The 15,894-nt window shown below is 44.2% G+C and overlaps 1 protein-coding gene across 1 annotated transcript in view; it reads left to right on the top strand.

Moving 5' to 3' along the window:
• Nucleotides 1–15,894, top strand: part of ehbp1 (EH domain binding protein 1) — a 114,615-nt gene that overhangs the window by 26,370 nt on the left and 72,351 nt on the right. The window contains 5 exon segments of the mRNA XM_029450252.1: nucleotides 9,486–9,667; nucleotides 10,668–10,807; nucleotides 12,720–12,833; nucleotides 14,186–14,323; nucleotides 15,098–15,362. Coding sequence (XP_029306112.1) covers nucleotides 9,486–9,667; nucleotides 10,668–10,807; nucleotides 12,720–12,833; nucleotides 14,186–14,323; nucleotides 15,098–15,362 — 839 coding nt within the window.

Genomic DNA, 15,894 nt, shown 5'->3' with positions numbered 1-15,894 from the left:
TGTGTGTGTGTGTGTGTGTGTGTGTGTGAGCATTCTCACACACACACACACACACACACACACACACACACACACACACACACACACACACACACACACACACACACACACACACTGGCAAACTGAGGCGACTGTTCTGCTAAGTGGCAATGAATAGGGTCTTGTGATGTGCTCTGATGCCAGCGCTAAGCCAGCCACTGACAGTTAGACTGATCCCCAAACATGTCTCTGTCTCTGTTTGGGATATAAATCTGTACTGTGCTCAGCGTGGATGGGGTCAAGAATTCGAAGGTGTCTTGCAGTATAGGCGTACACCCATGGGTGTTGAGATGTGGACACAGTTCCACAGTGAGAGTTTCCACATCGGGCGTGTCACTTGTCATCATTAGAAATGTTCTTTAGGCGAAAGTGAAACGATTAAGAACATTATTGCAGATGAACACACATCTGCATTGTATTTAGCTCCTCTGTTTTAAATGTCTTAAGCAGCTCCTGTGTTGACAGAAGAATGCCTGTGCAGACAGTATGGTGACCTTTGCCCCCCTTAATGCTTGTTGGTTATGAGTCTGTCAGAGGTTACGCTCCCGTTATACCACGTCTAAGTCACTCTGTGCATGAGCCACTTCGTCTCTGATCATTCACAATTTACACACTTGGATATGAGAGGGAGCTGTTTTTGTGAGTGTCTCACATGTAGATGCACATAAATTGGGGAACCCTATTGTTCTTTCATGGAAAAGGAATTTCAAAGAACAAGCGCTCACCCATGCACACGCATACACACATGCACACACACTAAGGCACACCAGCTCCTTATCCAATCCCTCCACTAATTCCCCCTTGGTGGAAGGTGTTCATTGTTTCTCTTTCATTCTAATCTCTCCCTCTCCTCTTTTTAAAATCCATATTAGATTCTCTTTGAGTTGGCCACAATCAGAGGCACTGATGCAGAGCATCACCCTGCTAATGCTCTTTGTCTCCCCAGATTTGTCACTTAGCATGGAGAGTACACCTTTGTCATGGAGCAGGGTGGGAGAGAGGCAGACTCTCACTTGGGGCAATTGTTCCTTGTCACAGGCCATCTTAACCCCCATCCCCTTTAAGCAAATCAGCTTTGCTCTGGATTAGGGTCCTATCATAGCTCTGTCAGATCTCAGCAGCCTGCCTAAAACAGCTCAAACAGATCTTTAAAGTAAGAACTGAGTGGATGCAGAGATTCTGATTCCCAAATGTCCCCGTGTTATATAATCATGTCTGAGGTAAAGAGGTTCCAGACTGAGATCTTGTTGGGAGTTTATCAGCCAAACCCTTGAGCTTCTTAGCATCCTCTTCTGTTATCTGGCAGTGACGCTGACACGGGGTGGGAGGAGCACCACGACACTTTGTTAGGAATCATCTGCAGCCTTGCCTTCAAATGAACTCAAATGCTTAAATATGAATTTAGTGGAGGGAGTGAGTGTAAGCAGTCAGAAGAAGTGACTCTTAGGAAGTTCCCTCTACCCAGCATGTAAAGAACTATCTCACACTATTTTCTTAACTTGTTTATGACTAAAAGCATCTGTTGTCATTAGTTTGTACATGTCCGAGGTCATTTTCTTGCTTTCACAGCTACAAATTAGCAAGATGTTGTCGGCATTGTATCAGTTCTTGAGAAGTTCTATAATAGATGTGTGTCTTTTGTGTCCGAGTGTGTAGGCTTACTATAAAATGAGGTGTGTGTGTGTGTGTGTGGGTGTGATGTTATTGGCCATTTCAGCCTCTATGATGGCCAGAGATGGTGAAATCGTGGGAAAAGTGATGAGCATGCACTTCATAGACCAGGGATGAACTCCTATAATCCCGTCGACCTATCTCCCTCCCCCCCCCCCACCCCTCTTTGCCCTGTCTTACTTTCTCCATCACCCCATCTCGCTCATTTTCTCTATCTCTCCCCCTCTCTACTCTTTCTGTCAGTCTCCTTGCTATCCACCTCTCTGTCTTTCATTTTCATCTTCTCCACTCTTCTCTCTTTCCATTTCTTGACCACCCCCCACTTCTTTCCAACCCCCCCGTGTCCCTTTCTCTCTCTCTCTCTCTCTCTCTCTCCAGCAGAAGTGCAGAGCCAGGGCTTTTGCCTGCTGGTAATTTATTTTCCCATTAGCCCCCTGTCTGAAGTGCATGCTCTGGGTCTGAGTGTGTGTGTGGGGGGCACTGAGGGCCACCCAAAAGAAAGACCCGGAGAGTCGAAGAGAGGAGGGCACCCTGGACACACTGATAAGAAGAGAGAGAGGGAGGCAGGGTGGGAGGGACAGAAATGAAGGGAGAGGTTATGAGATACAGGCTTGGTGTCCATCCAAGCACTTTCGCTGGTTATGAATTATGACTAATTAGAAAATGGCAGATTTCAGTGGAACATTGAAATGATGAATTGTTTGTCATTTTTGAGGATTTACGGTTTTGTACTGTTGTAAAAATGACAACAACAAATGAATGGATAATCATGATGGAATTGTAGGTTGCAGCCCCGGTGTTTACGCAGGTTCTCATCATGGCGGAGGTCTCATCGTCATTTTGCTTCATGCCCATGCTGCAAAGGGGCTTTTAAGGCTCTCCTGTTAAATATATTCATTAGATATGTGCCCTCATAGATGAGCTATGTCTTGCTTTTCCTGTAATCCCTGTCCCAGTCAACATTGCTTTTGTACACATTGTTTAATGGGTTTAATGTAAATGTGTGTGTGTGAGGTGCTTAAATGGAGCACACATAGTAATGACATAAATATACTTTCAACTCGAGTGTGACCTTGTTGGGAAGCTGAGGGAGTATGAAGGAAGCCAGATGATTTATTTTGTGGTTCGGGCGACTATCGTTCAGCCTGTTGGCTCTTTGGTGTAGAGATGATAGCTTTTATATCTGGAGGTTTCATTACTGTTGTTGAACCTCAGGAATATTGCTGTTCAATGTATTTCTGTCTGTGTTCGGCCTGCAAACGAGCAGGAGGTTCGTCCCTCTCCCAGTTAGGATTAGACCTTTTAAGGGCTGGTTGGTTTGTGGCTCTGATCCGTTAAAGGCCTCTCACTCTCACTTTCTGTCTCTCTCTCGCGCGCGCGCGCTCTCTCTGTCTCTCTCTCGCGCTCGCTGTGTCACTCTCACTTTCTGTCTCTCTCTCTCTCTCTCTCTCGCGCGCGCTCTGTCTCTCTCTGTCTCTGTCTCTCTCTCTCTCACGCTCACGCTCGCTGTCTCTCTCTCACGCTCGCTGTCTCTCTCTCACGCTCGCTGTCTCACTCTCACCTTCTGTCTCTCTCTCTCTCTCTGTCTCTTTCTCTCTCTCGGTCTCTCTCGGTCTCTCTCTGTCTCTCTCTCTCTGTCTCTCTCTCACGCTCGCTGTCTCTCTCTCACGCTCGCTGTCTCACTCTCACTTTCTGTCTGTCTCTTTCTCGCGCTCGCGCTGTCTCTCTCGCACGCTCGCTGTCTCTCTCTCTCGCTCTCTCTCTCTCTCTCTCTCTCTCTCTCTCTGTCTCTCTCTCTCTCTCTGTCTCTCTCTCTCACTCTTACTCAGCACAACAAAGCTGGAGACATACTGGATTCAGTTATAAATGTAATCATTTATAAATCTGCCTATTTAACTGAAGTGTACAGCTCCTGATTTTTATCTAACCCTCTACACAATTAGGTCAGAGGTCAGGCTCAGCCACCCAATGTCTTCTCTTGAGCTACTATCCTGGAGGTGGATGTTATGCGTCTTAAGGACAGTGTGTTCAGATCTTCATTAAGACTTTGGTAGACTTGGAGTCTTTACCCAGTTGTGAGTTTTTGCTTCCAGTTGTTGGTGCACTGTGGTTGTCTGTGACTGCATGTTTACCCCTCCCTCACCACTGAGTCTGCTTCTCTTGTGTCGTCAGTTTAAGGACTGTACTGATCGTTCCTGTACCTGGCACACACCACTCTGTCCCATATCCAGTTTCTTTATACAAAAAGGACACCATGTCTGGAGCTCAGTGTCATTTTAAACTATATTCAGCCAAAACTACGGCACACACTGTGCTGTAATCTGCAGGCCTTTCCCTTTAAAACAAGCCTAATCCTGCTCTTGTTGTGACTAATCTTCTCTCTTCACTCTCTTACTTCTCTCACTTTCCCTCGACTGTTTGTCAACCTTGTCGGTTTTTGTTGTTCAGGCCCCCCGGGGACGAGGTGGTGGTCAGCAAAAGATGTTTCCATTTTGGGGGGTTTAAGTTAAATCTGTGGTTCTAGTGAAGAGAAATCCTCTGGTCCTTTTTTCCTATTTGTGTGTCAGTGTGTATGTGTGAGAGAGAGACTGTATGTGTGTGTGTGTGTGTCCAATACAATACACATAAAACCCATTTGCACAGTTCTTTCTATTATTAAGACCATTGTTATTGTAATTCACATAACTGCAGTGATAGTATTGCATGCTTTTTATGTTCATTGTTGCCTTTAAAAATACACACTGCTCGGGGAAAAAAAATAAATCCTCACATATAATAGTAGCAGATGAATAAATTGGTCTTAATCTGAGTGTGTGTGTGTGTGTGTGTGTGTGTGTGTGTGTGTGTGTGTGTGTGTGTGTGTGTGTGTGTGTGTGTGTGTGTGTGTGTGTGTGTGTGTGTGTGTGTGTGTGTGTGTGTGTGTGTGTGTGTGTCTGTCTATAACGCCTATAGTGCGGTATTCATAGGTGGTATGTAAAAAGGCCGGCCTTATCAGTTATCAGGGGAGGCCAAATTGACATAGAGGAATCACTCCATTGTGTGCGGATTCAAAGAGAGATGTGAGCACATTGGATGTCTCCATTTCCAATAACTATGACCTTGAGGCAAGAGGAGTAGCACTGTGCCCCCCCCCCCCCTCCCCCCCCCCCTCCAATCTGCTGACTGCTGAATTCAACCAGAGCCAGCTGATTTTGGGCGGAGGGCTAATCGGTGCTACCTCAGGGTTATTCTATAGGGTAAATTGAGTTTGGCTTTTATTTTTTTCTGATCCGTGTGAATACAAATGACAAAGGCCTGCGTGCACTTCTGTGGGGAATGGAATACTTGAAGCCCCAATGTCCCGACTATTCGCTTTGAGGTTTATGTTTTGTTTCACATAACTTTACAATGCACACATTTTATAACCAGAGAGGAACAAAGGACAGTGTGAAGACAGTAAAACAGCCCAATGTGTCCTGATCTCCGTAGTGCGGCTGATTCAAACCTTTACACCGGGGCATTTTATGATAAAGTACATCAAATATGTGACTTTTCAGATGTGCAGTCTTAATGTTTTCTGTAGTCTGAGTGTAACTGACCTCAGGTTGTCCTTTTTCATCCAGTTCAGGATTGTTTTTTGTTTTGTGGCAGCGGGCTTAAGTCGGATAATCATCTGCTTGACGTGGAACCAGTGATTCATCACTTATCATCGTTGTGATACCAGAGCCATGTTTTTATCTTCAATCTTCCTCGACAACACACTAAACATCGCCACACACTCACTTATTATTGACAAATCGGTTGTACCGTACATATGGGCAACACTGGCAGTTATACAACGGAGCGAGAAGGTTCTCACAAATAGTCCAAATTAATATTTGCACGTCTCAGGTCTCTCCAATTACACAAGTTATTTGGGCACTTGGTCAGTCTAATAATAGATGATGATGATGTGTGAATTGTTTGTAAAAGTGGTAGTATATGGATCAATATGGAACATCGACCATTAAAATGAGAAACCAATTGAGAGGTGACCTGTGTTTAAAAAGCCATTTGCTGATTGGCATATTCCTTTTGTTCATCACGTGCGACCACTGCCGAACTGTCAGACCAGGGCTCTACAAAGAAGCCGGGTTCTTTTAGCACTCAGCCTAATTAATCCATCTCTTAGTGACAAAAGGATCCCCACCCCTCCTTCCTCCTGCCCGTCCCATTGGCATTTTGGGGCAGAGGGATTCAGCAGGACCCCCGGGCACCCCTCCTGCCCTGACCCCTGCCCCCCCACCAGGGGAGCATCTGTGGATCGATCCGGGGCCAGCTGGCACCAGGGGAGAGGGGCAGGACTGGTATTCTAACACAAACACATCCTTCTCGAATCAAAGTCACTCCTCGTCATTTATCAAATGAATTAGGCCGCGCAGAGTAACTGCAGGCACTCACTCACCTTTAGTGGGTTGCTTGTGTTTTGTCACCTGTGGCCTGGTGTGTGTGTGTGTGTGTGTGCGTGTGCGTGTGAGTGTGTTACTGTAAGTCAGAGCTAACTGTTGGTCTTAAATGATGCACTTCAATTGTACTGAAATGCAGCTAGGGGGCAGCATATAGCCATCACCCCTCCCTCCTCTTTTCCATCTTCTCTCTCCCTGTCCTTCTTTCGCTCTCTCCCGCTGTGCCCCCTCAACACACACACACACACACACACACACACAGGTATTTAGTCATTCTCTAGGCTCAGAAAGAGAGAGCATATTGATAGTCCTATCCTCTCTGTAATAAATTAAACTTCTGTATTGTCCTTCCCTTTCATTTTACACATTGTCACAACCTCAGTCACCCTAATCCCAGCTACCCCCCCCCTCACTTTCTCTCAAACACACACACATGCACACACACATTGATTGACAAGCAGCATCCGGGGAAATAGAGCAGATTTCCATTGTTTGCTGTCCCTACTCAAATCTGTTGAAACGGTTATTCCATTCTTGCGCCGGGGTATTTGCATATCTTTAAGTATTTCCTATTTTCCAGATCCCTCACCCCCTTCTCCTCCCCATCCTCCTTTTTGCTAAATCCCCTCTTCTTAAGTGTTTGGTGCATTTAGCAAATTCATTCATAACGTATCTACATGCACTATTAGCTTAGTATAATAGCGGGGGTGTAATCTGCAGAGTTCTTTTCCCCATCTTCCTCTTCTCCTAAAGGGCTGTACTTTGGACAGGCTGGGGTTGGTGGTGGGGCGATGATACGTCATTATGTTCTCCAGCTAAAGCGACGAGGCTCAAATGTCAGCACGAAATGTCAAGTGGCCTTACTAGTCGTTCGGTCAGTCGGTTTCTTCTGTAGTTTCTTTATTTAATTATTGGTTTGAGCGAGGAGCGAGCTGGAAGGATGGAGCGTCGAGATAGAAAGAGGGATAGAGACACAGATTCTGATCATCTTTGCCAGAACAATTTTCCTCGGCTGGTCTGGGACTCGCTGTCAACCTTTCATTGACGAGACTTCATTTGACCCCACATGCCAACTGTGTGAGATGCTCTGCCTGTAACGCTCACTACAAGAGTGAAAGCCAGCGTTGAATAGATACTTTTGAATGAGTTATAAATCTGTTATTCAATCTGTTAATCTCCTGGTTGTTTTTAAGGCATTGATGGAAGAATAGTGCTGACGTCTGTCATATGAACTGCGTCGTGATACAGGCTTTAACGTTAATGGTTTTGGGCATGTAGGTCAGAAATCTACTTGATCCCTGTACAAATGGTATTATTTATTAGTGGCCAGGCCGCGGAGGAGGGGTTGTAGCTCTCATAGCTGCCATGCAAGCGAGATGCTATTGGCTCTTGTGGCCCTTCAGTGACGCTTTTCAGAAACTTGACCTGCTTTTGTAAAACAAACCAGTTTTATCCTCTTTGTTCTCAGACTGTAATACTGTACGTAGTCCACATCCTCTACTGCAACTAAACTCTTGTTTCCAGGATAATTGAAATGCTCGCTTCCGCTTCAGCTCATAAACTTTGTCTTTACCCCCCCCCATTTTCTCACAAGTGCCCGATCGCTACTATCGCATGTGCAACTCTCAACCAAGATAAGAAGGAATCAAGATGGCTCACTCCTTAGCTACTTCCATCCATGAGTTGCTGGATCTGCTATCCTGATGGGATATTTTAACATATCATAATCTTAATTTTTTAATGGTGTGATCACAATATTAATCACGTCTTGTGGTCTCAATGATTTAAGGAACATAATTATCTACAATTTGTTGTTTCCAAGTTAAATGTATTCATAGTTTAAATGGACACATGCCAGTAATGTTTCAATCATTATGAATTGTGAGAATTTAATTCACAGTTGTTGTTGTTGGAGCTTACATAGTTTCTCACTATATTACCAATAGCTCTTTACCACTCTGTTCTGATAGTGTGTGTGTGTGTGTGTGTGTGTGTGTGTGTACCCTGCGGTCCTCAGCGATAAGGTTGAGATGGAGTTTTCTCCACAGCCAAAACCTCTGAGGTGTGTGTGTGTGTGTGTGTGTGTGTGTGTGTGTGTGTGTGTGTGTGGACATCAGGAAACAGGCAATGTAAAGAGCTTGTATCACTTGATCTACCGAACACGTCAGAGTGTATGCGATGCGTATATATGTGCTCTCAAACTGGTGTGTGAAAGAGAGCTAGCTGCTCTGCTTTGTTCGGCGCAAGAGAGGATGAATCCTGGGGGCTCTAGCCACAGCTCAGACAAGAAGGTATTTTGTGTTGGTGTGTGTGTACAATTTTATATATATATATATATATATATATATATATATATATATATATATATATATATATATATATATATATATATATATATATATATATATATATATATTTTTTTTTTATATATATAAATAAAAGGGAGAGCGTGTCACCACTGCCTGCTCCACACGAGGGACATGTGTGCACACGCGTGTGCTCCTTACGTTGGTCTCTAGTCGTGCACATGAACACATATTAGTTAACCAGGAAAATGTGGCAGTTTACTTTCTCATCACAAAAACACAGTCTGTAAAAACAGAAAAAAGGGAAATGCTGTGTGATTGGTATCGCTGACAGCATGGTGCTTCCAGAGCCAGACTTGCAGTAAAACCCATCAGTTTGTGTTGGAGGGGGAGAGAGGAAGGGGGGGGGAGACAAAAGGCTGGAACATTTGCAATTGTTTAGTTTCCATATCTAGCAGTCACTGACGAGGCTTTCCGGCAGTTCTTATTTTTCATACACCATCCTCTGGTGAGCCACACACACACACACACACACACACACACACACACACACACACACACACACAGATTCTATAAGTCTTATCACCTGGTCTGTGGCATATTCCCAAATTCCAATTTGACTGCTAGCCCCTGGCCCAGAGCACATCTCTGAAAAGAAGTGGCTTCAGCATGGACCTTTTTGATAGCAAATATCAGAAGGGATTTCACAACTGAATTCACAATGAGGAACGCAGGAGGGCACAGATTTGAGCTTGTTCTGGATTCACCAACCAACAGTGACCAGTACGCCATTATTTATCTGGATGTTGTAATCGGTCATTACTAATAATGAAGCTTGTGTCGTACATCCTGCACTTAACTGAAGCTTTAATACTTGTTCCCTAAAGGAGGATATAGAACAGTGAACAAATGATATTGCAGAATGTGCCTCTGCTGCCTTTTTGTTTTCCTTTGGATCCCTGCAGTGTCAATGCCATGCTGTGTTAATGGACTAATGTGGGCCTATATTCTCCTGAATGTGCTTCATCTCTCTCTCCCTCTGCAGGAGTCTCCGTCCGGGCGGAGGAAGGCCTTGGCTACCAGCAGTATAAACATGAAACAGTACGCCAGTCCAATGCCAACACAGACAGATGTCAAGCTCAAGTTCAAGCCCCTGTCGAAGAAGGTGGTGTCGGCCACGCTGCAGTTCTCCCTCTCCTGCATCTTCCTCCGTGAGGGAAAGGCCACGTGAGTCTCGGTCTTTTCCTAAGTATTTTTTATAATGTTCTATATTTGTTGGCTTTGCTGAGGCGTAAACTCATCTGTGTCCTGCAGACGTGATGTCCTGAGCTCTGTAAGGAATCACTAAGATAATCTGTCTGGGTATTTGCATTGTTCTGTGTACCCGTATGATAAAACCTATATAAGAATACACACACACATAATGTATGTACACACATCAGTCTTACAGTCACACACCCGCACAGTGTTTGCATCTTCTCATTCACATATTCATCTTTGATACCACCGACTATCATTTAAGGACACACACTCTCTATCACGTTGTTTGCCGTTTGTTATTCATTCTAATTTGATAGCAGCAACTTTCATTTAAAGACAGGCACACACACACACACTCACTCACTCACACTGGGCGAGAGCAGAGCAACGCGGCCTTTGTTGTGGCGCGGGCGGCGGGTCGATGGCGCGTAACCCTTGTTAACCCTTTGGGGAATGATGTCGACCACACACAAACAAACTCAATCACACCAGTTCAAATGAGCCTCTGGGCCTGGGAAACACCAAACACAAAGAACAGAGAGGAGACTGCATTGATTATGATGGAGCGGCGGTTTTGAGGGACTGAGGGGGGGGGGGGAGTACACAAGACTACATAAAATACAAGTACTGTAGAAGTTGATATGAATAATATAGATGGTGGGGGGAAAGAAGAGACAATGGGTGGATGGGGCAGAGTGAGAGAGAAGCTTTAAATGTAGGAGTGAAGTGTGAGGTGATCATGAGAGTTGTAGAGACGGAGGTGATGATCCTTATGTGATGTAGCGCGGGCTCCTCCGTCTTCATTTATTCATTCATCCATTTATGCGTTAGGTTTTCTTTCTTTTTTTTGGTGATGACAAACCCTTTTTTTTTTTTTTAAACGGTTATATTTGTATTATAAGTATCTGTTTTGAGTTCTACCTATGAACATGAGTTTGTCTCTGTCGGGTCTTTGTTTATGGTCCAGTGACGAGGACATGCAAAGCCTGGCCAGCCTGATGAGCATGAAACAGGCTGACATCGGCAACCTGGATGACTTTGAGGAGGAGAACGAGGAGGACGAGGAAAACAGGGTTAACCAGGAGGAGAAGGCGGCCAAGATCACAGGTGACCGACACGGAGCACTTTTTATATTCTGTCACAGATGTACGGTTTTATATGAGCTGTCACTCAAAGCTCCAGTAACGGGGAGTCATTCTGCTAAACCAGCTAGTAAAACTTCACCAGTAAAGTTTTTATTTTAACCGTTCTGTTTTCAAGGTGAGGAATATCCTTAAATTATACTCTTTAAAAGAATCCTTGATGTTCAACATAATCTGGTGTTTGAGCGACACACAACCACTCGTGTAGACTAAAACATCCCGTCGGCGTATTTATTTGTTTTGTGGAGCGGACCAGAGCGAGACGTATGATCAAAGTGGTGAAATACTTCAGCTGCTGTGGGTATAAAGGAAGTCGGTAGGTGCCTCAAGAGTCGGAGAATGTCCAACCCTCCCAGACCAGAGTAACCACGACCAGCGCTTCAGCGGGGCATCAACTCTGCTCATTTCTTGATTTCTATAGTTTTTTTTAAGCTTCTGTAAGTTTGCATGTTTGTATAGTAGTATAAATTCATGAGTTTCATTTACAGAGTTTTGTCAGCTTCAGGTTATCTTCTATTGCTTATGCTTTACTCTCCAGCTATCCCCATTTCTTTGTTCTTTGCTTTGTTCTTGTGTTGGTGGACTCGTCGCCTGATGGTGGCTTGCACACGTACATGTTGAGGATTCATTCTATGGTCTTATGTATGGGCCCTGGTGCTTCCTGCTTTGCTTAATCCAACTTTTCTTCATGTTAAGCTTCATGCTTTCTCTCCTTTGCTTACCCTTCCCTGCTCTTTGTGTCATTTATATGTATATGCATTGAGCGCCTACAGCGGTGCTTCACTGGCGTGCTTCTCTGAATCAAAGGCCTGGCCAAGCTGCCAAAACTCCTCACTATCATATTCCTTCCCTGGATGCTTCCTACCCAACACGCCACAAAGCGACAGCAGCAATACTAACACGAGGCTAACCCGTGCATACCCTGCAACACATGTGTTCTCTTCTCATCTTTTACTTACAGTATGTCAAAAATGAAAAGAGAATATATTACGCCTAAAAAGGATGCATTTGTACATCGCCATGAATATATATTGTGTGGGTTTATTGTTTGTGAAATTGAGAATGTATTTGTGTGTGAGTGATGTGCTCTTTAGTTAGAAACCTCAGCCATGAAAGCTTATTTAAAAACATGCAATGTAACATTAAAGATCATTTTTACTGTTAGTTAGCACATCTTCTTCATGACGCCAGGTTAGCGTGCAACGTTATAATGGTTAAAATATCTTGTTCTGATTTTAGTTTTGGATTTTTCAATTTAATTTTAGTTTAAAATGTGTTTTAGTTTTTACAGTCTGTTTATGTCAGGGCATACGGGGGCTGCAGAACTTAAATACTCTTTCACGCTCTCACAATGTGTCACATGTCTTCATTAGTCCTGAGCTGAACAGCTGACGTGACTGGCATTTAATCTACAATATTTAAATCAGGTCCTTTTTATTTAATTCCACAAGCCTTTTTTCTTTGTAGTGATTTATTTGAGCTAAAAAACTTAAATAAATTAATGTTCATTTTTACTGTATTTGTTTTTAACCAGGCTATTTTTCAATGCTTTGAAATGTTTACGTTTGTTTTAGTTTATGATAATAACCTCTGCTGCAGAGTTTACCAAAGCAGTTTACATACGTGTATAGCTGTATACATGTTCCAGGGTTGCATCTGGAGATGTACTGTAGATCAAGTGCTGCTTTCCAAGCTAGTTAGTTTAACAACACTGCAAACATAAACCAACGTCTCCACACAAATACATGCACTCTTTTCAACTCTATATATTTGGTATTAAATGGAGTGTGTGCATATTTCTCAATGGGATGTGTTATTTTGCCTTGTTCACTGCTATTCTTCCTTCCTCCCTTCCTGTATGGCCCTGTCGTTTACAGAGATAGTAAACCAGTTGAATGCCCTCAGCTGCTTAGATGGGGATGATGATGATGATGATGGTGTCCTTATGCGAGCACGCAAAGCAACCGCTAAGCCTGCCGCTTCCTCCCAAGGTCTTTTTTCACCTTTCTTTCACCTTCTCTCATCCTGTGTTCCTGTGTCACCTCTACACTACCGTTCATTACCACAGTTTCTTTCTATATATTTATTTTTCCTTTTCCAGCTCTCCTCTCTTTTTATTTCTCTCTCTCTCTCTTTAAATCAACCCCCCCCCCCCATCCCCTGATCCTCCTTGACATTGGTATTGTGATTGTGTTGTGGTCTTACAGTGTATCATGGTCCATGTGGTGACGTGCTGTACAAGGTGTTGTGAACACATCAGTTGCTGTTCATCCTTTCGGTTCCTTTTCTTTTGTTTTTTTCCACAGTGTTTCCTTCCCTATTCTTTTACTGCAATTGGTAGTGAACCAGACGAGGTCAATGGTATCCAAACAGAGCATATTTTCAGGAAGACGAAACATTTTTTGCTTTGTTTTCAATTTGGAATTAAGTGTATTTATTTATTTTGAATGAAGTGTGTATTGGATATGTGTTGTCATGGGGCCTCGAGCTGGTGAGACGCTTCTGAGAGACAAAGTAATCCATTACTAAGTTAGATGTTGTTTCTGCACTAATCATTGCTTATAATGAACTCTGCATACTGGCTGAACATGACAAACCTAATTTAGTCCGCTCATGTTTTCCACGCGTCCTGTGACTTTAAAACACAAGTGAGCTTATTTGGGTTTCGTCACAAACCATGCCACACACATGCACATGTGCTCTTTCCATGGCCTAACATGGGCCGTGAATGTTGACAGTAAGAGGCGAGGAAAGGTGCCCGACCTCTTATCAGCTGCCACCACTTCACACAGCCACGCTACATATAGACCAAGGCTCAAACACTCACATACACACATCACTTCTTCTCTTTGCTCAGATTCTCACATAGCGCTCAGCAGCACTTCTTGGCATCTCCCTCACACACATTTACACTCTTTTCAAACTGACCCACACGCTGGCAGCATGCGATTGAGCTGCCGTGAGGGTGATGAAGATAAAGCGGACAATTCTCCGCCTCTCCCGCTCGGATCTCCATAGCAACTCCCTGCTGCCTTCCCCGTCTCCCACAGTAACCCTCCGTATCGCACACATTTTCCCAGAGTGCCACTGCTGCATGCATTGAGGTGGCAGAGGAGCACAGAGAAGTTTAGGCAGCGCTCCCCAGCCAGAGGGATTACTTGCTCCAGACTTGAATTGTCTTTATGCTCATGGTTCACTCCAACGTGCAGATATTGGTATATTTGGGTTTGTGAATGTTTTGTATTCATTTCATTTTTGGGAAATGTGTTCTGTTGCTGCTGTTTGTGACTGTGCAGTCGTGTTGTTCGTGTAAATGACTTCACGTTTGACTTTGTGGCAACAGAGCTCATCAACAAGCTGAACTTCCTGGAAGACGAGGATCAGGAAGCGCTTCCTGACATGTGCACAAATCCCTTCGATGACCCCAATGGCGACCTTCATCAGAACCACCTCAACCCGTTTGGTGATCCTGACGAGGAAGGTATGCAAACAAAACAAACTCCATCCCGTTTTATTATTGTGCTGGTATGTTGTTAGTCATTGTGACTGGTTTTAGACTTTGATCTTATTATAAACTAACTCGCACAATGAAAGTGTTTATTTGTGGCTGTCAGTAGGATCGACAGGTGATGCACGTTGAAGGTTTTGGATGTGCACATACCTTGAATGTGTGTAGTCATGTGTAACTATAGCGGGTAGGCTTCAATGCTTTCAGTCAGACAGCTAAACCAATATTTTTGTCTGACCACCTGAGTAGCCAGGTGTATTGGTATGGATTATTTGTTTTTGAGGGGCATGTCCCCACACACACACACACATAAAGCCCACTTTGATGCTTACTTGCTTTTTTGAATTGTTAAATTAGGAAAGTTGAACTCGACAAACTAATAAAACTCCAACAAAGAATATCTGACTCTTAATTGTCTTCCTAGTGAACGAATATAAACCAAATATGGATAAACGGAGTGCACAATGTTAATTGATGAAAGTAAATGTATGTAGAATGTGATGGGAAGCAAACAGAACTGACATTAGCATAATAAAAGGATCAGAGGGAATCAGCCGGCTGCTTTGTGGAGCAGCGATTTCTTCACAAGGTATTTTAAAAAACAACGTAGGAAAGTGCGTACTGCTTAGAGAGTAACCGATAGGCCGGCAAGGTACCAGTTCTTTTCACATAAAGATGATATTGAGCCATGGTGATTGTTGTACAGTGTTGTGTACATGCAGTCAGTGCTCTCTCCTCTCTCCTCAGAGCCCCCTCCCCTGCCCGTCTTAAGGCAGCGGATTGATGAGGATTCCTTCTATGACCACGACTCCTCGAATCCGTTCGATGAGCCGGAAGAACCGGAGACAGAAACACTCCCAGGGAACCCCTTCGATGATGCCGACCAGGACATGGAACTCCAGCCGGACCCAGAACCCCCCAAACCCAGGCCGAGGAAAGGAGTCCGGCCTGTCGACATGAGCAAGTACTTGTACGCAGACACCTCTCACAACGAGGAGGAGGAGCTTGACGAGTAAGACTTTATGTCTTCAATATGTCCAATTTCTAACGGTGAAATATGTAAACGCTGACGGGGCAAACATTATGGATCAGTGTGCCATTAAGCAATGAGTGTTTGTCTTTAGTTCAATACATGGTGTCTGTGAGGAGCCCGTTCCACGCATACAGACTGCTCAGCTTGGTTACTGTTGGCAGGCCAAGTTGTGCAAGACCCCTCCTTAGGAAGGGGTACTTGTAGCCCCCCATCCCCCCCCCCCCCCCCCCATCCGAAGCAGAGTGACGAGGCAGCTCTTTCAACGGGAACAAGAGCCCTGTTGTTTCACTGCATTCTTTAACCTTGTCTCCCTCCTTTCCCTCCTCTGTCGTCCCCTCCTTCCCTCTCCCCCTATCAGCTTGTTGCCTCATACTTTCCCTCCTTGCCGTCATCTTTAACGTCCTCCCCAGGCTCTCTTTCCGTTTCCAGATTTTCATCACTTCAGTGTATCTACGCTGCCAGTTCAATGGTGAATGCACAGTTGTTACCACAACTACATTAGTAGACGGCA

The sequence above is a fragment of the Cottoperca gobio genome, chromosome 15 (genome assembly GCF_900634415.1).
Source record: "Cottoperca gobio chromosome 15, fCotGob3.1, whole genome shotgun sequence".
In the NCBI taxonomy this organism is placed as follows: domain Eukaryota; kingdom Metazoa; phylum Chordata; class Actinopteri; order Perciformes; family Bovichtidae; genus Cottoperca; species Cottoperca gobio.
This window is presented reverse-complemented; position numbering and strand designations above follow the sequence as displayed.